Source organism: Bos taurus, chromosome X (genome assembly GCF_002263795.3).
Source record: "Bos taurus isolate L1 Dominette 01449 registration number 42190680 breed Hereford chromosome X, ARS-UCD2.0, whole genome shotgun sequence".
In the NCBI taxonomy this organism is placed as follows: domain Eukaryota; kingdom Metazoa; phylum Chordata; class Mammalia; order Artiodactyla; family Bovidae; genus Bos; species Bos taurus.
Window position 1 is genome coordinate 104,878,305 of NC_037357.1, and position 22,913 is coordinate 104,901,217.

The 22,913-nt window shown below is 42.0% G+C and overlaps 1 protein-coding gene across 1 annotated transcript in view; it reads right to left on the reverse strand.

Moving 5' to 3' along the window:
• OTC (ornithine transcarbamylase) overlaps positions 1-22,913 on the reverse strand; it is a 76,549-nt gene that overhangs the window by 36,328 nt on the left and 17,308 nt on the right. Inside the window, 1 exon segment of the mRNA NM_177487.2 lies at positions 11,589-11,676. Within this exon segment, the coding sequence (NP_803453.1) occupies positions 11,589-11,676 (88 nt within the window).

The window sequence follows — 22,913 nt, forward strand, 5'->3', positions numbered from 1 at the left end:
GTGAATATTTTTTAAGTCCATAAATATTTGCTCTTTTTTCTAATGTTGCTCTTTTATGTTTATTGAAATGCTTAATTCATAAGACTATTATATTGGACTTCCCCGGTGGCTCAGCGGTAAAGAATCTGCCTGCAATTCAGGAGACATGAAGACACTGGTTTGACCTCTGAGTCAGGAAGATCCCCTGGAGGAGGAAATGGCAACTTACTCCAGTATGCTTGCTTAGAGAATCTCATGGACAGAGGAGCCTGGCAGGCTATATAGTCCATGGGGTTGCAAAGAGTTAGACATGACTGAGTGACTAAACAAAACAAACAAAAATATTTGCTCTTTTTTTCTGTTTACTCTTTTTATGTTTATAGAAATGCTAAATTCCTAAGATTAAGATATTGAACTGTAAAACAAAGTACAAAGAATAGGGAATATTTCTATAGACAATAAAGCCTCTTGGACATGAAAGAATCTATGAGCAAGGGGGAGCATGACAAAGGTTAATAGAAAATGTCACTTCAGTCCTTCAGCCACAGAAGCTACAGGTGAAATGGATTCAATGATACGGGGGAAGGAGCAACTCCTAAGCTGTTTTCACATTGGAATCACTTGGGAAAACAAAGATATTAGAGATCTCTAAATAGTCAATATTATTTTGTCAATAATGTTGCCTTCTGCTTTATGTTTAAAGGCACTATAAATCATAGAGAAATCACCATTCTTAGTTTTCTTCCAGTCTACTAAAAATCTTTAAAAAAACACTTTTCACTGGAAACAATGACAAACCTCTAATTTGGGCTGGACTTAGAGGCCCACTAACAGTGATCTGGGCTTTTTATGTTGTCGTTTAGTTGCTAAGTCACGTTTGACTCTTTTGTGACCCCACGGACTGTAGCCTGCCAGGTTCCTCGGGCCATGGGATTCTCCAGGCAAAAATACTGGAGTGGTTTACAATTTCCTCCTTCAGGGGACATTCCTGACCCAGGGATCAAACCTGGGTCTCCTGCTTGGCAGGAGAATTCTTTACCATGGATTCACTGGGCTTTCTATATAGCCCTCCAGAAATTAATTATCCCAGCTTTACATATTGTAAGAGCTGTGTTATGTGTTACAAATGAAAGGCTGACAAAGTTAAAAATACTCTCTGGCTCTGTAATGACTTTTCATTTTGGTCCCTCTTCGTTTCCATTGAACATATAGTTTTGTTTGCCTTCCGGTGGATTCCTGCAGCTTTACAGTCTTAGGAATCTGTCAACAGTGGTAGCAAAACAGCTTTTGCAAAATCCAAAGTACCCAAATTTAAAGTTTCTGACACTGATCAATTTGCTCTGGATGTTTAATTAGCTATATGAGGATTTAAAATGAATAGTCAACAAGCTCAAATATTTATTCAACTTGATTTTGCCTAAATGTTTTAAAATGGCAACTATTTTTCACCATTATCTCTTTTCCTGTTGTTTAGAAAAAGGAGGAGCATGACATAGGATTGTAAATGGGAAGATGGTTGAGGAGATAAAATGTTAACATTGATTATTTCTGGATGATGGCAGTATTGGTGGTTCTAACTATTTTAAAAATCTCTTTTAGTATTTTTTTTTTTTTTTTACCAAAAAGAGTATGACTGTAATAACCAGAAAAAAACATACCATTCAAAGAAGGAAATTTCTCCCAAACATGATTTTGAAAGTAATTGAAAATGAAATAGGACTTCCTAGAGTAATGGCTAATTCTTGGCTTTAGTGAAGAGATGTGCAAGGGAGTTATCAAAGACTAATAGCGTTATGTCAAAATGACCCAGTAGCCAACTTGAAGACAGATCACATTGGCCAAATAGGGTACAATTTAAGCACCAATAAGAGTATTAACTGCAATGAATTGAAACCTTCAAGTATTAATATATTAAAATGTATGAGTTTATGAAGATACTATAAAACAGAGGAACATTGAGAAGAGCCATAGTAAGATCTATTTTAATTCAGTGTAAAAGAGAACGCTCTGTCAGTTTCTATGAATTCTGATCAGAAAAGTCAGACCGTATAAAAATAGAACAAGATAGCTGTGCATATAAAGAATACCCTGATGCTGGGTATTTTCATGCAGGCTAAAGAATGATTTCGAAGGAATGGTGTGGAGGAGGCATGAAAAGGATGGTTGATATAAAATAGCTCATAAAGATCTTTGAAATCTCAAGTTTCTATTATTCTTTAATATTTTCCCCTTTGGTATGAAATCAAAACTTGTTTAGGAATTAACTAAAACTCCCAGAAAGCCAAAATAAAGCAAAGAACCAAAACAATAAATACTGTAAACAAAGTCTCCTACGGCCGGAGGAAGACCTGATGCAGAGTCCCTGTGTGTGGGTAAACAGATACTAAAAACAAACAAAACGCCAAACCCAAATAGTGTGCTGGGCCAGATCTTAAGAGCAAACATGTATATGGATGAGATGGGCAATCACTCAACGATCCTGATATGCTTAGAAAGAGTTACTGCTGCTGCTGCTAAGTCGCTTCAGTCGTGTCCGACTCGGTGCGACCCCATAGACGGCAGCCCACCAGGCTCCCCCGTCCCTGGGATTCTCCAGACAAGAACACTGGAGTGGGTTGCCATTTCCTTCTCCAATGCATGAAAGTGAAAAGTGAAAGTGAAGTCGATCAGTCGTCTCCAACTCTTCGAGATCCCATGGACTGCAGCCTACCAGGCTCCTCCATCCATGGGATTTTCCAGGCAAGAGTACTGGAGTGGGGTGCCATTGCCTTCTCCGTAGAAAGAGTTGAGTACTTCCTAAACTATCAGAACATGGTGGATGCATTGCAAAAGCTGAAGACAGACAGTGGTTGTATTCTCATAGGGTCGTGCCGTGCATTCTTTCCTATGTCCCTATCCTGCCTTGAATTTCTGTGTGTCCTAGCGTTGACCTAAAAAATATTAACAACCTGAAAGTTGAGAGTTATGGTTCATTCAGTGGGAATTTTTAGGACTTCAAGGCCGGGAGACTGAATCTCAAGTAACCAGGAAGAGAACTGCTCCAAGGAGCTGAGGAGCCAGGTTATATAGAAGTTTTGTTAACGAAGGGCAGGTGGTCTGAACATCTGAAGATTGTTGTTAATTAAAGAAAACTAGGTAACCTAACAAGGAATTCAGTTAACTTAATTCAAAAGGTAACCTAACTTAACTTTTCTTTGTATGGAAAGATGCAAGAGTCTGGGCTCACTGAAATCATTCCTTTCATACTCATCTCAGCTATCTGGGGCCAGTATCCTGTTCTCACATCCTGAGCTTCCTTCCTCAGGGCTCACCTAGGTAGTGGCCGCCATTCTGATGGCTGCTAGATCACAGGTATTCTCCTTCCTGAGTGCCCTTAGGGCTCACCAACGCACATTGGAGGGTTGCAGTCACTGATGACTGGGACTTCCTTGTTTACTGATATGGCAAGAAATATTCCATTTCTCACCCCTAATTTCCAGTATGTTATCAATGATGTCTCTCTCCAACCAGTTGAATAACTGATTGGCCAACAGTAGGAGGAATTTGGGGCTGTGTATAATGATACCGTTGAGAACCCTATAATCATTTAAAAATGGGCATTTCCTGTTTTTATTTTTTATGGAAACAGGCTAAGGCCCTAGAGAAGGCATAGACTTTATCCCCAGTGTAAATTGGCCAAGGAATAAACTTGCTGACTGAATCTCCCTCTGGGATGGAGAATATTCCAGTGCTCTGATATTCTCTACCCAGGTTATAATTTTAGTTATATCAATATAAGAATGACAAGGAAACAAAATAATACCTTCAGCACACCTAGATTGGCTCCCCTCAAAGATGGAAGCACAGGGATGTTGAATGAAATTGCCATATTTTTGATGTATATGTTTTGAAGACCTCAGAGATAAATGGTTAGGGCATAATGGTATTCATAACGACCTCCTCAAAATGTGCTATAGGAATTTTAGTGTTGGGTCAGTGTAAACTGACTAGGAGACCACGAAGATGGCCAGAATTGAGTCAGGGCTTCTCCTGAGATTGAATTAGACTGTAACTTGATTCAGTGAAAAATACACGAATTTCTCCCATGTGCCTGTCCTTTAAAAGCACTATGTGATTTACCCTCATATAACTCATTGGGATACGTATTTGTACATCCATTTTACAACTGAGAAACCTAAGTCTCAGAAGCAACTGGTCCAAACCACAGGGCCAATGTGCTATGAGCTGTGACCTAAAGTCCAACCCTGCTTCGAAGCCCTTACTCTTACACTATGGCAAACTGCCTCTGAACTACATCATATTTCATGTTGTGAACAACTGGCTTTTGTTACTATTTACCCAAGGACATAAAACTGCCATGCTGCTTGGTGGCCTCTGTAAAGATTCATGGAGACATCATATTTCCTATTTAGATACAAATTTATTAGTATCCAGTTAGGTACATATTTCCCATTATGTACCAACATTTTAAAACATTTTACCAAGAAACATAAATAAGATTACCTTTTTTGGTCCTAAAATCATTACTATAAATATCTTAGGAACAGTATTCCAGCTTTTCAAAACATTCCTTTCAATATGACAATAGTTTAACTCCTACTCTTTTTTTTCACATTCCTACTCTTAAGGACCGTGTCTCATCCACAAATTCCTTTGTAACTTCCATTATTTGAACTACCAGAATGACAATGATTTGAAACCCTTCCACATTGCTGCAGGGCCATATGGATATGTGGTTGTGTAGTGGGTTGAATGTTGTTGTTCAGTTGCTAAGTCATGTCTGACTCTTTGCAGCTCCATGGACTGTAGTCTGCCAGGCTCCTCTGTCCATGTGATTTTTTCCAGGCAAGAATACTGGAGTGGGTTGCCATTTCCTTCTCCAGAGGATCTTCCCAACCCAGGGATCGAACCTGTGCCTCCTGCATTGGCAGGTGAATTCTTTACCACTGAGCCACCCCCAAGCCCAATGGATTGAATGGTGTCCCCCAGATTCATATCTACCAGGAAACTGAGAATGGGGCAGAGTTTGGAAGTAGGGTCTTTGCGAATGTTATTAGTTAAGATGAAGTCATGCTGGGGTAGGCTGGACCCTAAATCCAGTGACAGATGTTTTCCTTAGAAGAGGTGAAGAAACACAGAGATATACAGAGAAGATCAAGGTGGAATCATAGACTGGAGTGACAAGCTACAAGCCGAGCTACAAGCTGAGGAGTGCCAAAGCTTGCTGAGAGCCTCCAGAAGCTAGGAAGAGGTGAGGAAAGATTCTTCCCTAGAGCCTTCAGGGAGAACATGGCCTTGCTGGCATGTGGATTTGGGGCTTCTAGGTTCCAGGACTGGAGAAGGCAATGGCACCCCCCTCCAGTACTCTTGCCTGGAAAATCCCATGGACGGAGGAGCCTGGTAGGCTGCAGTCCATGGGGTCGCTAAGAGTCAGACACAACTGAAGTGACTTAGCAGCAGCAGCAGCAGCAACAGGAGCCTCCAGGACTGTGAGAGAATAGATCTGTGTTGTTTCTAAGCCACCAAGTTTGTGGTAATTTGTATGGCAGCCCTAGGAAACTAATACAGTGGTTTATGCTGAGTTTCCTTCCTACTGGTTTTACACTGACAGAAAACACTTTAGCAATCACTACCATAAGTAAATTACCTCTATAGGGGACTTAATTAGAGTAGAACAATGTTACATTATTTGGTTTTATATGGTGCCTTTCATACACGTTTCCTGAAGCTGTTTTACTAAGTACTGTGTTAAAGTGAAAATGACTGTGAAGCTATTGTATTATGAACCTTTCAATAGTGGACTCAGAGCATTAGGCATGAACAGCTGTCATTATGGAAGAAACAGAAAGGCTTGAAAGTGGAGTGATAATGTCCCACTGCTGTTGCTAAGTTTCATCCATTTTTAAACTTCCAAAGAGTAAGTGATCTGGAGAAGGAAATGGCAACCCACTCCAGTAGTCTTGCCTGGAGAATCCCATGGACAAAGGAGCCTGGTGGGCTACAATGCACGGGGTCACAAAGAGTTGGACACGACTGAGCGACTAACACACACAAGGTGTCATATCTAAAAAGACAAGCCCGGAGTGAAGGGAAAAATAGAACATCCAACCCTTGACCCTGGTAGAGCACCTGAGAATTAACAAAATCTGAAAATAACACCCGATTTGAAGCAAATGTAATGGAATACATATGTATATCTTTTGTAGCTTCTGATATGTTAGGGGTGGAAAAGAGTCACTAAGAGAGACTTTTCTAAAGAGGGAAGTGAGCAATGGTCAATTTTCACCAATGGGAGACTGACCCTACAGGGATCCACACTGAACTGAGGATCCATACTGAATCTTCAGGCTGTCTTTCCATGGGTGTAGGATACACGTCCTTACTAGTTTAGCAAAATTCAGAAGAGAAATCATGGCCCATTTGTTGGGGGGGGTGGGGTGGGGCAAGAGTTAACACAGCAGTCCTGAGATGGCTGTCTTTAAAAGGCCTGCTTCCTAGGTTGGTCCTTGGCTGGCATCTGGGAACTTGAACTTTGGTGGGAGGGTTTCCACCATTCCCAGAAATGATAAGGATGGCTCACTCCCTAAACTGTTTGTAAAAATACTATGGATTATGCTGAACAGAATCTTTTTGGGAGTCTAGAAGCTGGCTTCATGCTAGGCAGACGGTGCCTATGTGACCAGTCCCCAATAAAAGTCTTATGCACTCTGTGTCTAATGGGCTTCCATGAAAAATAGCATTTCACACATGTGGCCACAGCTGATTGCTGGGGGAATTAAGCATGAACTGTTGACCCCACCAGGAGAAGACCCTTGCAACCTTGTGCCTGGTCTCCCCTGGCCTTTGCCCATGTGCCTTTTCCCTTTGCTTTCTATCCTTTTTTTTTTTTTGTAATGAATCTTAGCCATGACCATATCCTGAGTCATGCGAATCCTCCTAATGGATCATTGAACCTGGGGTTGGTCTTGGGACCCTGACATACCAGCTCCTCCACAATATCAGTCAACAGCTCCATCTGAGCACTCCCTTTCACTCCCCAGTGGTGCCCTCAGATTATACGATACTCAACTAAGACTTAGCTAAAGAGAATTCACCAATGATATATGTGTGTGTGTGTATATATATATGCTGTATATATTGGCTGTTGTTGTTCAGTCGCCCAGTCATGTCCGACTCTTTGCAACCCCATGGACTGCAGCATGCCAGGCCTCTCTGTCCCTTACCATCTCCCAAAGTTTGCCCAAGTTCTTGTCCATTGCATCAGTAATGCCATACAGCCATCTCATCCTCTGATGCCCTCTTCTCCTGCCCTCAATCTTTCCAGGCATCAGGGACTTTTCCAATGAGTCAGCTGTATATATATTGGCTGTATCACATGGCATGCAGGGGCCTTAGTTCCCTAACCAGGGATTGAACCCGTGCCTCTGGAGTCTTGACCACTAGACTGCAAGGGAAGTCTCCTGTCCCCCTCACCCACTACATTTTGACAAGTGAACAGGTTTAATTATTGTAATCAAGTAAGAAAAGAGCAATGGGGCTTCTCTTGTGGCTCAGCAATAAAGAATCGGCTTGCAATGCAGGAGCTGCAGGAGATGCAGGTTTGACCCGGGTTGGGAAGATCCCCTGGAGCAGGGCATGGCAAGCCACTCCAGAATTCTTGCCTGCAGCATCCCATGGACAGAGGAGCCTGGCGGGCTACAGTCCAGAGGGTCACAAAGAGTCTGACGCGACTGAAGCAACCTAGCATGCATGCAAGAAAAGAGCAATACATTTTATTTTGAATGTGTATTTAGGTCTTTTACTTCTTGATCTGGTTTTTCCTTCTTTTGGTGTCTTAGACAGGACCAGCTTGTAAGGGTACATTGCTTTTTAAATTTGCAAGTTTAAACTATGTTTATTTGCTGATATAAAAACGTTGCTAGCTGTCCTTCTGTTCTCCAGTGCATCAAACTTGTTCTTGCCTTAAGCTTTTGTACCAGCAGCTCTTCCTGTCTGAGATGCTTTCCCTATAGCCTTTAATACCTCGCTCTATCTTTTCAGTGAGCACTCCCCTTAACAGTCACCTCCTCAGAGAGGCCTTCCCTGACCACCCAATCTAAAGGAGCCCCCACTCTACCCACAGATCCCCCTGCTTTGACTTCATCATAGCACTTATTTCAACCCTCTATTGTATTCATGCTTTATTTTTTGTTTATTGAAAGCCTCCTCCCTCTAGAATATAATTTCCACTCGAAAAAGTATTTTGTTTGATTTGATCAGCATTTTATTCTCAGTGCTAAACCAACACCTGGAAGAAAAATCAGGCATTGGGTTAATATTTTTGAATAAATGAATAATTAAATCATTTGATTAAATAAATGACATTTTGGAAATTGCACTTAACAGTTTTCAGGACACTGGCCCAATTTGCTTTATTTTTTTTTTCTGTTGCCATATTCAGTATTTTCCCCATCAGGTTTTTTTCACCAGTGGGCAGTCACTATTTTTTTGTTCCACCAGGCCCCCAAAGCAGCCAGACAGGCAGATTAGTGAAGCAACACCATCAATCAATGTCAGGTGTACGCTTGCCTCAATTCCAAAGGGCCAGCACTATCATTTAAACATCATCCAATCTCTTTGCATCTCACAGAGTTTAACTGCTACAAAAAGTAAGGAGGCAATTGCAATGGGTTGTACTGTGCATATTGGCAGGGTCGATGCCATTAAGATTCACTTCCTTGCTTCTCCTGTTCAATTACTTCTGTGCAAGGCGGTGGATTTCCCTTGTCTTCTTCAATTTAGATTTAGTGAATTTCTGAATCTCAGCCATATCTTGTTTGTCAGGTATTTGGGCAGATGAAGCAGTGATGGGGTGCACAAAAGAGTCAGATTTCCACAGTATCTACTCTACCCACCCCCCATTTCTGATATCTCCATCACCCATTCCAGCCTCTTATGATATTGCACTACCCTAATTTTCCTTGTACCTTAACAATTTACTCCTGTCCCTCCCTAAGTGTACCTGTCCTTGAGGTTTGCTGCTGCTGCTGCTGCTAAGTCACTTCAGTCGTGTCTGACTCTGTGTGACCCCATAGACGGCAGCCCACCAGGCTCCCCCATCCCTGGGATTCTCTAGGCAAGAACACTGGAGTGGGTTGCCATTTCCTTCTCCAATGCATGAAAGGGAAAAGTGAAAGTGAAGTCCCTCAGTTGTGTCCGACTCCCAGCGTCCCCATGGACTGCAGCCTACCAGGCTCCTCTGTCCATGGGATTTTCCAGACAAGAGTACTGGAGTGGGGTGCCATTGCCTTCTCTGGTCCTTGAGGTTTCAGTTCAGTTCAGTTCAGTTGCTCAGTCGTGTCCAACTCTTTGCGACCCCATAAACCGCAGCACGCCAGGCCTCCCTGTCCATCACCAACTCCCGGAATTCACTCAGACTCACATCCATCGAGTCAGTGATGCCATCCAGCCATCTCATCCTCTGTCGTCCCCTTCTCCTCCTGCCCCCAATCCCTCCCAGCATCAGAGTCTTTTCCAATGAGTCAACTCTTCGCATGAGGTGGCCAAAGTACTGGAGTTTCAGCTTCAGCATCATTCCCTCCAAAGAAATCCCAGGGCCGATCTTCAGAATGGACTGGTTGGATCTCCTTGCAGTCCAAGGGACTCTGAAGAGTCTTCTCCAACACCACAGTTCCAAAGCATCAATTCTTTGGCGTTCAGTCTGCAATTCTCCCACAATGAGATGTGCATGCTTAGTTGCTCAGTCGTGTACAACCCTTTGCAACCCCGTGAACTGTAGCCTGCCAGGCTCCTCTGTCCATCAGGATTCTCCAGGCAAGAATACTGGAGTGGGTTACCATGCCCTCCTTCAAGGGATCTTCCCAACTCAGGGATCAAACCCAAGTCTCTTATGTGTCTTGCATTGGCAGATGGGTTCTTTACCACTAGCAGAACTTGTGATTGTTTTTCCCAGGATCTGTGTAGAGCTCCTCTAATGAAGGACTTCCAGTGGCAATTGTTGTGTGGTGAGCAAGCACAGAAAAGAACATGTTTACACTCGTCCTCCGCTTTCAACCCATGCTTGGCTATTTGTCTCTTGCTTTGGAGGTCCCGCCCACTCCCCTGATTTCTGGGCCCTGACCTCTTTCTGGCTGCCGATCTGCACTTCTGCACTCCTTCACTCTCTATTGAATGCTCATCTGTTTCTCCAACCGTACCTTCTTCCAACCACTAGTTCACATGTGACACTCACTGTCATTCACTTGGTCCTATATAGAGGATCCCCACTGAAACTTCTTTCCTGGTTGTGTCCCTGGCTTCATCCCCTAACCAGCTTGTAATATTATTCTGGAACAAAGCATATTTCACTCTGGTGGAAACAGAATTATTAGGCAAATAGAATTCTAACCAGTGACAGCATATTTAGAAGAAAAACTCTTTTATGTTTATTTATTCTTCTTGTCCCTTGCATCCAGAAGATGAACACAACACGGCTTAATACTAACACTGTCTCATCTTAAATAACATAACTAAAAGTTTTAAAGATGAGTTATTTCAAATCTCTTCAGCAATTCAAATGAGGTGGATTCTTTAGTACATACTAGGGTATCGGCCATAAAAAGCAGGCAGTGTCTGCAGGGAGTTGCTTTATGACATATTGTTTTCAGAAAATAATCATTAGTCTTTGATATCAAGTGTGAGATATTTAAACACAGACATTTGCTCTGTATTTCTCTATCAGGCATGATACAATGGTGAGAGCACTGCATGGGAAGTCAGAGGACCTATGTTTCAGTCTCTAATTATAGTATAGTGATTCAGAGCCTTTTCTCACCTCTACTTTCATCCAGGTAGGGCTGAGCTACTTAGGAGTTGCTGATAGAATGTGAGTGGAAGTGATTGTGCTGCTTCCCTGCTAAGGTGGCTTTGAAGTGAGCATCCTGTCCCCAGGCACTCTTCCCTAGCACCTGGCTGGATGTTGACACCTAGGATAACCTTGGAGGCCACATGTTGAAGATAGCAGAGCCATTTTCATCCCCAGTCCCTAAATGGCCACATAAACAATCACTCCTTCTGTCTTATCAATCAGGAACATTTGCACTATGTTAAGCTTCTGACATTTTGAGATTTTTGTCTTATAGTAGCTAGTATGTCCCTAATAAAGTTGTTTCCCTTCTTTATGCCAATCTGTTTGGGTTTTTATAAGGATTAAATGAGTCAGAACAATGCCTTACACATAATAAATGTCCAATAAATGTTAGCCCTCAATATTACTTCCTGCTCTGATGCTAGCAGGTTATGGGTCATTGAACATGTCAATTTTCCTGGCCTTCCATTTCTTCAGCTGAAAAACATAAGAGTCATGCTTGATGACTAAATCTCCTGGAGTTTGAAATTCTATAATCAGAAGCCTCTTCAAATTGCTAAGAAAAAAAAAAAAATTAACCCAAGGAAAGTGGCCAGAAGATGAGAGAAATTCATTCAGGACATCAGGTAAAAAGGTAAAGAACAAAAACAGAACAGTCCAAAGGATGCTGAGAGGGAAAACCGCTAGTTAAAGTGAAGCATATTTTCTTTTTAAGATGTATCCATAAATTGTGAAATAAGCTTCCAAGAGAAGATTTACAAACCGGGCTGTATCTGTGAGACTTTCATTCACACCCAAATGAATATCGTCCGTAGTAAGAAAACAAGGGTGTCCTCCCAGAAGTGCAAAGCCTGCAGTAAAAGAGAGAGAAGAAAGGCTTTTTGAAAAAAAAGAATTAAAGTAGCAAACAAAATCATGAGGTCTCAGCACCATCTTAATTGAAAAGTCAAAATCTTTCAATCTCACCAGCCTCTCTAATAGGGAATTCCCAGGGAAAGCAAAATGAGGAGCTGAGAGAAGTATATGAGATTTTCTGTACTAGCACTTAACTCTCCTTCAGATGTGTGACCATCTCTCCACCATCTTTTCAGAACTGTGTGATTATGGGCCATTGTTCCTTTCTGGAGGCTATATCTCATTTTTAATCTTAAAATATATAAGTGATGTCCACCAGGAAAATGGGAACATCAACTGTAGTGTGGGATGTCATGGATGGCAATGGAACACTGCTCAGTAATTAAAAGAAATGAACTGTACACACAACATGGATGAATCTCACAAACATTATGCTGAATGAAAGAAGCTAGACGCAAAAGAGTACATAATGTATAATTCCATTCATATGAAGTTCTACAATGGGTGAAACAAACATAGAGTGGCTGAAATTAAAATACTTGTTGCTTCTGGAGAGGGTGATTGGCTGGGAAAGAGCATTGGTGAACTTTCTGGGGTAACAGAAGTACGTTATACCTTGACAGACATGGTAAGGTTACATACCAATACATGGGTATATGTATTCTTCAATACTTACTGAATTGCACACACTTAAGATCTGTGCATTTCCTATATATACATTATACCTTTTTAAAAAATTGAAAATAAAGTGAGCATTGAAATGGCAGTTTCAGTTCTCTAAAAATCAGCAAGATCGAACTTCTCTGATGGTCCAGTTGTTCAGAATCCATCTGCCAATGCAGAGGACATGATTTCAATCCCTGGTCTGGGAAGATCCCACACGCTGTGAGGCAACTAAGCCCATGCACCACAACTACTGAGCCTGCACTTTAGAGCCCGTGAGCCGCAACTGCTGAAGCCCATGTACCTAGAGCCTGTGCTCTGCAGCAAGAGAAGCCACCACACTGGAGAGTAGTGGTGAGTACTGTGGCTACTGTGATGGCTCTCTGTGCATCACAGCTGGAGAGTAGCCCCCACTTTCTGCCACTAGAGAAGAGCCTTTATGGAGCAATGAAGACCTAGCCCAGCCAAAAGTAAATAAAATTTCAAAAGTTAGTGAGATCAAAGGTCATTCAACCGTTTTATTTATCCTCCAACCAAGACAGAGTTAAGCACCACTTACATATTACCCTCGCCACTTTTCAACCCTCCATGGAATGTGAGATTACTGCAGACATCTAAGCAGATGAAGCTGGCTCCTTTCCCACCCTCATAGCACATCCCATTGGTCTGGGAGGATGACAGACAGGGGTCTGCCTCAAGCCATAGCTAAACTCTGTCGGAACAAGGAGAACCCTTTTATCACACACCCTGGGGCAAAATTATGGGAAATGATGACATCCAATCAGAACTTTACTCTATCATCTGAGAAAGGTTCAATAGGCAGGCTTTCTTAGATATATATACATACACAATGTAAAGGTATAATTACAAGATAGAGACTTGTCTGAGGGAGTTTGCAAACATTACTTTTTCCCTCCTTGGAAACATTACTTTTCTACCTAACTTGTCTTTTGGGAAATATGCAACAGTCACAATATTCTAATCCTACCTGTTTCCTGTGAGAAAGAGAGAAATCATTAATTGCATGGTGAATTGTGTTGTAAGAAGTATTAGACCTATGAACAGAAACTCAACCTGAAGTCTCATGAAAAAACCCAGTGAAGCCTTTAACACATGTTTTGGTTTTTTTTTTTTTTTGCATTCCACAGTGAATTTTTTTTTAATTTTAGAAAGAACATTCAAACTACTGCACAATTGCACTCATCTCACACACTAGCAAAGTAATGCTCAAAATTCTCCAAGCTAGGCTTCAACAATACATGAACTGAAAACTTCCAGATGTTCAAGCTGGATTTAGAAAAGGCAGAGGAACCAGAGATCAAATTGCCAACATCCATTCGATCATAGACAAAGCAAGAGAGTTCCAGAAAAACATCTACTTCTGCTTTATTGACTACACCAAAGCCTTTGACTGTGTTGATCACAACAAACTAGAAAATTCTTCAAGAGATGGGACAACCAGACCACCTTACCTGCCTCCTGAGAAATCTGTATGCAGATCAAGAAGGAACAGTTAGAACCGGACATGGAACAAAGGACTGGTTCCAAATTGGGAAAGGAGTACGTCAAGGCTGTATATTGTCACTTTGCTTATTTAAATTATATGCAGAGTACATTATGCAAAATGCCAGGCTGGATGAAACACAAGCTGGAATCAAGATTGCTGGGAGAAATATCAATAACCTCAGATATACAGATGATCCCACCCTTATGGCAGAAAGCAAAGAGGAACTAAAGAGCCTCTTGATGAGAGTGAAAGAGGAGAGTGAAAAAGCTGGCCTAAAACTCAACATTCAAAAAACTAAGATCATGGCATCTAGTCCCATCACTTCATGGCAAATAGATGGGGAAACAATGGAAACAGTGACAGACTTTATTTTGGGAGGGCTCCAAATTCACTGCAGATGGTGACTGCAGCCATGAAATTAAAAGATGCATGGTCCTTGGAAGAAAAGCTATGACCAACCTAGACAGCATATTAAAAAGCAAAAAGCAGAGACATTGCTTTGCTGACAAAGGTTCGTCTAGTCAAAGCTATGGTTTTTCTAGCAGTCATGTACAGATGTGAGAGGTGGACCATAAAGAAAGCTGAGTGCCAAAGAATTGATGCTTTTGAACTGTGGTGTTGGAGAAGACTCTTGCGAGTCCCTCGGACTGCAAGGAGATCAAACCAGTCAATACTAAAGGAAATCAGTTCTGAATATTCTCTGGAAGGACTGATGCTGATGCTGAAGCTGAAGCACCAATACTTTGGCCACCTGATGTGAAGAACTGACTCATTGGGAAAGAACCTGATTCTGGGCAAGATTGAAGGCAGGAGGAAAAGGGGACAATAAGAGGATGAGATGGCTGGATGGCATCATTGACTTGATGGACATAAGTTGGAGCAATCTCCAGGAGTTGGTGATAGACAGGGAAGCCTGTTGTGCTGCAGTCCATGGGACCACAAAAAGTCGGACATGACTTGAGTGACTGAACTGACTGACTTCTAGGTATCTCTGTCACATCTCACTCCCATACTCCAAACTAATACCCAGTGGCCTCTTCATCATCTTTGCTGTGTGTCTAATAGACATCCCAAACTCCACACTTCTAAAACACTTCATCTCCATCCTGCCTGATTGGCTCTATCCTGCTCCATCCTGCTGACAGTTGCTCAGATGGAAACCTTGAAGTCATCCTTCACACCTCTCTTTTACCCGATACATCAGGAATCTTGTTGACTCTCCCTTCAAAATATTTCCCGAATCTAGCCCTCTTATCTGGCCCAAATCTGCCATCACCATGGCCCCAGCCTCTATATACTGTACCTACCTGTTGACAGCTTTCACTGCTTCTATCTTATTTCCACCCCCGAAAAGTGAAAGTGAAAGTCTATCAGTCATGTCTGACTCTTTGCGACCCCATGGACTGTATAGTCCATGGAATTCTCCACCCCTAGTGCCCCGGTTCGGAGAAGGCAATGGCACCCCACTCCAGTACTCTTGCCTGGAAAATCCTATGGACGGAGGAGCCTGGTAGGCTGCAGTCCATGGGGTCGCTAAGAGTCAGACTCAACTGAGCGACTTCACTTTCACTTTTCACTTTCATGCATTGGAGAAGGAAATGGCAACCCACTCCAGTGTTCTTGCCTGGAGAATCCCAGGGACAGGGGAGCCCGGTAAGCTGCCATCTATGGGGTCACACAGAGTCGGACACGACTGAAGTGACTTAGCAGCAGCAGCAGCAGTGCCCTGGTTTATTCTCAACAGAGCAGAGAGATCCATTTAAAATGGAAGTTAGGAGCATCCCTTGTGGTCCAATGGTTAAGACTCCTCACTTCCAATGCAAGAAGCATGGGTCTGATCCCTGTTTGGGTAACTAAGAGCTCATATGCTGAACTAAGGCCTCACATGCTATGTGGCATGGCCAAGAAAATAAATCTTCTTTTTAATTTAATAAATAAAATGCAAGTTAGACCACGTTCCTCCTCTGTTCAAAACCCTCCAAAGATTCCCCTGTTTACTCAGAGTAAAAGGCAAAGTCCAAATAAAAGGACACATATTTTTCCCTCACTTGCAGGCAGTCTTGTCTTTGTTGAGAGCACTGATCACCATCCACCATGATACATCATTCACTTACAATTTATTATGTCTCTTGTTTATTATCTGCATACCAACTAGAATCTCAGCTCCATGAAGGCAGGGATTTTCCTATCTTTTATTCACTGATATGTTATAACCAAGCAGAACCCTTAAGGGGCCTTCAGGGAAAGGCCTTCCCCTGTATGCTCTGCTTTAGCTCCTCTCTGAAGTACCTAGGTATTGGTATTTGATGCACATTTCCTGAGTTGTTTTGGAGATGTAAAAAGTCATCCTCTCTCCAACAAAAGTAAGGTGTTAAGTACTTGAAGACCTTGAATACAAAGCCACAGGCCTCCTGGAGCCTAAAGGTTGATAAAGCTTGTGACATCTCCCTGCTCCCTCACCATCAGCCAGTCAGAGAACCCTGAACAAGCTGATCTCAGACCTAGTGACCCCCGCTTCCACACCTGGCTTTTAAAAATGCTTTGCTGAAACCCTTCTGGGACCTCGGGGCGTTTAGGGCATCATCCACCTTTCTCCTTGCATGGTTCTGCAATAAACCTTTCCCTGTTCCAAACTCTGACCTTTCAGTTTGTTTGGCTCACTGCATTGGGCACACAAACTTGCATTAACAATATTAGTCTCAAGAACCTAGAATAAATATGGGTACATAGTAAGTGGCTTCCCTGGTGGCTCAGATGAAGAATCAATCTGCGATGGGGGAGACCTGGGTTCGATCCCTAGTTTGAGAAGATCCCCTGGAAAAGGTTAATGACAACCCACTCCAGTGTTCTTGCCTGGAGAATCCCATGGACAGAGGAGCCTGGCGGGTGGCAAAGAGCTGGACACTACTGAGCAGCTAACATTTTCAGTTTTATCTTTCACATAGTAAGTATTCAACACAAACTTGTTGAACAAATGTAGGAAGGATTTTGACTCTGGGGAGAGAACCCATTCTTCTTACTTGCAAACATCTCCTAATTTTGTTAATGGACTTTTCTATTATCTGTTAAGTGAGCTAATAGGATTTTGTGATGATTATAATTATGAATCACTCTTGAGCACTTAATCTGTTTCTAAACAAGGGAAATCACCTAAACAAATATGAATACTGCATATTCATCAAGAAAGTATTTATTATGCCCCTACTATGTGCCTGGCATAGGGAAATGCCACTGAGGGTTGGGGGCTGTGGAGGAAGGTTTCAAGCAGTTTAAGACCTCCTGGCTGGTCTACTTGAAGTCATACTCTTACTTTGACTAGAAGTCATTTTGCTAACAATCCAGGTTTAGTTTGTTGTGTTTTCATTTTTTTCTTTGTGCTATAAAGAAGATTCACATCAAATCTGGACTTAGCCAATAGGGGTAGGAAGAAAGGTTACAGAAAGTGTTAGGAAATAGCAGCGGAAGCTCTGATGGAAAAATGTAGCCTGCCATATCAGCAAGCAAAGGATGCTGTGGCTGTCAAGCCATCAGCCACTACCACTGCCCCAAGTGTGAGCCCTGAGGAAACTCAGGATGAAGACAAAAAGGCTGCCCACTCCCAAGCCCTCAGCCACTGCAGCCACCCCAACAGTGCACCCTGAGGGGACTCGGGATGGGAAAGAACAGGATGAGTGCTCAGTCACTTCAGTCCCATCGACTCTTTGTGACCCCATGTGCTGTAGCCCGCCAGGCTTCTCTGTCCATGGGAATTCTCCAGGCAAGAATACTGGAATGGGTTGCCATGCCCTCTTCCAAGGGATCTTCCCAACCAAGGGATCAAACCTGTGTCTCTTGTGTCTCCTGCATTGCAGGTGGGTTCTTTACCCAATGAGCCACCATAAAAAGCCTAAGAACAGGATACTGGTGCTGGATAGCTAAGATGCATATCAAAGGAATGATTTCCATGAGCCCAGACTCTTGTAATACATAGAAAAGCTCTTCCAATACATAGAAAAAAACTAAATTCATTAACTTGGGATGTCTGGTTTCTTTCATTAATGGTAATCGTTCAATGTTCCAACGACCTGGTTTTAAGTTCAGAATTCCTATGTATCCTGGCTGTTCCCTGACCTCTTCTGAGCAGTCCCTCAGAGCTAACTGAGAGACAGCTTCCCGGGCTTCAGTTCTCCACAAGTCCACTGAATAAAATATAATTCTCAACTTTCAGTTTGTTGAATGTTTTTTCAGTTGACAAAGCCTTCAGCAGTTCTTGAAGGAGATAAGATGGGAAGCCATTGCCTCCAAAAAGGAATTACCTCTGCAATTTTTGGTCACCCATCAGAAAGAAGCCTCAGACCCTAGTCCAAAAGCACAAGTCAAGCATTTGCTCATTTATCTGACCTGGATGGAATTAAGTGCTTCAGTGGTGCTAGTGGTAAGCAACATGCCTGACAATGCAGGAGACAGGAGACGCAGGTTCAGTCCCTAGGTCGGGAAGATCCCCTGGAGGAGGAAATGGCAACCCAGTCCAGTATTCTCGCCTGGGAAATCCCACAGACAGAGGAGCCTGGCAGGTTACAGTCCATGGGGTCACAAAGAGTGGGACACAACTGAGCATGCCTTAGCATGCAGCATGCTTATGGAAGATGTCAGACATTCTGAGAAGCCACCAGGAGCTGCCATTGCTGAGGAGAGGAGGGCAGAGGGACAGATCTCTATTTTCTCCTCACTCTTCATCCAGAGGAAGTTTGTTTTTATCTCTTTCATTTGTGCATACATATCAGATATTTTTGAACAAAGGATTTTATCTGTTAATATCTAAATTTCTGTCTGAGAAAATAAAAGTCCATCTTACTTTGGTCTTTCTTTTCTTCAGGGATCCCTGCAAGCTTTGGAAGAAGGGGTATAAATAGAATTCACGTAGCAAATGTGAGGGCTCCAAGGGTTCTTGCTGGTAGAGATAAGGCAACTGTTGCCCTCTCTGTGCTTTACTTTCATACCCATGGCATAGTATCATGGTTTCTATATTGCCACCTTGCAAAATGACGAATTTGAAAGAGCTTGGAAAGCACAACCTTGAAAGTCAAATACCAGTGTTAAATAATGAAAAGAACCATCTCTTAGGATGCCCTGTGCATTTTTCCATCCAATACTGCGCTTACCGAGATTAATAAATGTATCCATCTATCTGCTCAATTAATTTGCAATGAAGGAGTATAATCATCAGTAGTCACACAGGAGAATTGTCTGGTTTGCCAGGCTGGCATACACAAAAAGTGAGTGAGGAATGAATGAGCTACAGCTACATGCAGCGACATTGATACAGCTCCCAAACATAATGCTGAGCAAAAGAAGCCAGACAAAAAAGAACAGGTACTGAATGACTCCATTTCTATAAAGTTCAAAAACAGCTAAACTAATCTGTGAGGTTAGAAGCCACGATAATGATTACCCTTGAGGGGTGGGGCAGAGAGTAGTAAATGGAAGGCGATACAAGGGAGAACTTCTGGGTGCTATTCACATTGTTTCTCTATCTGGGTATTAGTTACAAGGATGTATAACAATTCATTGAACTGTGTAATTAATGATTTGTGCATTTTTCTGTATGTGTCTTACATTTTAATAAAAATATTACATGAGTAATAAATATGGCTTGATTTGGGTGGAGAATTTTATTTTGTCTCCTAAGATAATACTAGGGAAACCTCAGTGGCTCAGACAGTAAAGAATCTGCCCACAATGCAGGAGACCCAGGTTTGATCCCTGGGTCAGGAGGATCCCCTGGAGGAGGGCATGGCAACCCACTCCAGTATTCTTGTCTGGGAAATCCATGGACAGAGGAGCCATGGCAGGCTACAGTCCATCATGTCACAAAGAGTCAGATAAGACTGACCAACTAACAAGCTAATACTGCTGTATCGTTGCAACTCAGGTTTGGGATGGAATCCTCAAGGACTGTCCAGTGAGGATCACCACATCCCAGAGGCTGGCACAAATCTGGGGTAGAAATAGTTTTAATTACATCCTATTTTCATTCTAAATACCAGGGTAATAGGTTTGATGAAAAATTGTGCCAACAGACAACTATTAAGATGCACATATACATAATAGAAATGTACTGTCATGTTTTGGGTTGAGGTTTACCATTTCTATATGCATTGAAATTAGCTGCTTACTCTGATTCTCCTACTATTGAGTTTGGCAGGATGCCATCTCAATGAAACCCATGGGTATTTATTGAAGATCATGATGAATACTCTGAACCATAACTTTTATGGTCATATGTTCCTTTTCTCATGTATTTGTTGTTTGTAATTTTGTGCAGATTTCTATAAAGAGCACTTCTTTATAGAAAATCATCATTTAACAAAATGCTTAATGCCACCTGTAGAAACAATTTTGCTGGAATAAAACATGACTAACACATGCTCAAATTAAATTAGACATTTAAAAATATGTTTAATAATAGCTTCTAATCCTGGGTCTGCCGTTTATTAGCTATATGTCTGCGGGCCTTTTGCCTAACCTATTTTAGCCTATTTTCCTCAGTGGTCTCACCCTCACGGAGTTGTCCTGAGGATTAAGTGAGATAATCCATGTAATTAATGTAGAGCACTTAGTGTAGGGTCTGTGCCCAAAAGCTTATTAAATCTTCACTCTTGGTTTTATTAGTAGCTTATCTACCACATGACATGTGCATGGTAAAACTGATCACTTATTCAGGGATATGTGAAATTAAATGTAACATTTGAACAGAGAAACATGGTAGACAACATCAACAACTAAGAAAAAATAATAATTTGAGAAAAACTTAACATTGAGAAAATTGTATGTATTTAATCAATTCTTTGATGGCTTCAGAAAAGAATACCTCTCTTAAGTACTAATGATTTTTAAGAATGATAACCAGTGTTGAAAAGGAGCAGAATTTCAGAACTACTGACTGGTTTATGCAATATTCATTTTTCCATTGCTGGACATCAGATGTCAATGTGACCTTTTAAAGGACCCAGCTTTAAAGAACAAACTGTTCTCATCAGTTTTCTTCCTAGGACTTTAAAGATTAGGTGACACCTTATATGTTTCCTTTCTTCCTCCTTCCTTCTCTCAATGGGCAAGGGGAGTGCATTAACAATAACAGTAAACTTGAGATCTGAACCCTGGTGCTATTTGTATTAATTGCATGAACTTAGCAAGTCACTTGATCCCTCTGGACTCCATTTTGTTATGTATTTGAGATACCTCATTACCGGTCCTTACAATGCAAGAACTGCATGAAGTGGTTGTTTGCTTCTGAGCCCTAGAAAGTTCTGAGGCTTGTAAGTAGGATAAGATACACAAAGAATCAACCAATATGTTTTCGTCTGTGGTACCTTTTCCTCAATCCTATCCATTTGCCCTTTGGGGCAGTCATGTTATTGATTCAAGGGAGGTCTGATGGAGTAGAAATGCAAAGAGAAAAAAGAGGTGATGAATTTCAAAATAGGTTTTTTGAAACTCATTACAACAATCATAATTTGAGAAAAAAGATATTTTGAGTGTCAATAGCTAGGATTTCAAGTACAAACAACAGACTTGAAAGAATGCATGGTAGTTAAAGCCAGTTTTTCCTCCTCCTTTATCACCTGGGAACTGGAGGGGAAGAAGATGAAGAGCAAGAGCAAAAAAGCAACAGAAACACACCCGTGGACCTTTGACACTGTACTTTGCTGTCTGTCCCCCAGGCCACGTACTGAAGGGTGGGAAGCATAGTGGAAATTTCAGATGAGTTTGGGGGACACCAGAGATGAGAACATCTGTCTCTTTTAAGACAGAGTTCAAGGAAGGGGCAAATATTCTAGAACTCCCTGGCACCCAGAAAGAGGAAGGAACAATAGAGAGAGTCTTGCAACATCTCTGTGCCCACTGTGGCATGGAGAGCTGACAAGAGCTTGAGAGTATAACCAAGCAGGACCCTATAGGATCTTCTCAGGGACAGACCTTCCCCCATATCCTCTGTTTCAGCTCATCTCTAAGACATCTAGATAATAGTATTTGGTGTAATAAATTCTCAGAGTTGTTTCTCTAATATGAAAAATCCCACCAAATGGAAGATGTTAACTACTTGATGACTCTGATCACCTAGCCCCAGGCCTCCTGGACTCTAAGGACTGATAATGTTAACCCCTGTGACACTACCCTTCTAACTCCCCATCAGCCAATCATTGTGCACAAACTGATCAAATACCTGCAACCCCCACCCGCACCCCCTCACCTGGCTTTTAAAAATGATTTATCGAAAATCTTCAGGAAGCTCAAGTCGTTTCAAGGCTTGAGCCACCTTGTCTCCTTGCATGGCTTTGCAGTAAACCTTTCTCTGCTCCAAACTCCAACATTTCAGGTTGTTTGGTCTCACTGGAAGTCAGGCACACAAACTTGTGTCAACAAGCGAGCCAAACCAAGAGCTATCTCAGATCTTGTGATCAGAGTAAAACAAACTCCTCCACAGTGAATGGGAGCCAGTCAAGGTCCAGTAGGGATACAGAAGTCCCAGCAGATTCCAACACAGACATTTGATGATGATGTCCTGATGATCAAAGACCAGATCCCTATAGCCTTAGATGCCTTGACATTGAGATTCTCTCTAGGACTTAACCATGACTGTGGGGAAAGTGTGAAGAGACCCTAAACTGACAAAGTAAACGATGAAATGACAGGATTTGGATTGCAGAGATTGTTTCCATCATCCAGCAGAATTGATATAAACAAGGAAAAGCTCTTTACACATTAGAAAAATGCACATTTCTTGCTCACGTTGAATTGAAAGCCTGAGAATTTATGACCACTAATATTCTGTACTGAACATGAATTATTTGAGATGTCTACTCAAGTCCTCATGGGATTCCTACAGATGAGGCTCATCTTCCTGCTTGCAGCTGCTGTGAGAATCAGAAAGAACATTCAGAGGCTCCCATTGCTACTCTTGGTGACATTGTTTTCCCTTTGTTGTTGCCAAAGAGACAGATAAATCCCACCACTGGGCTCCTCCTCCCAGGTCCTCACCCGTTGGCCCCCTCTTCAACACAAGCCCAAGTTTGTCTGTGA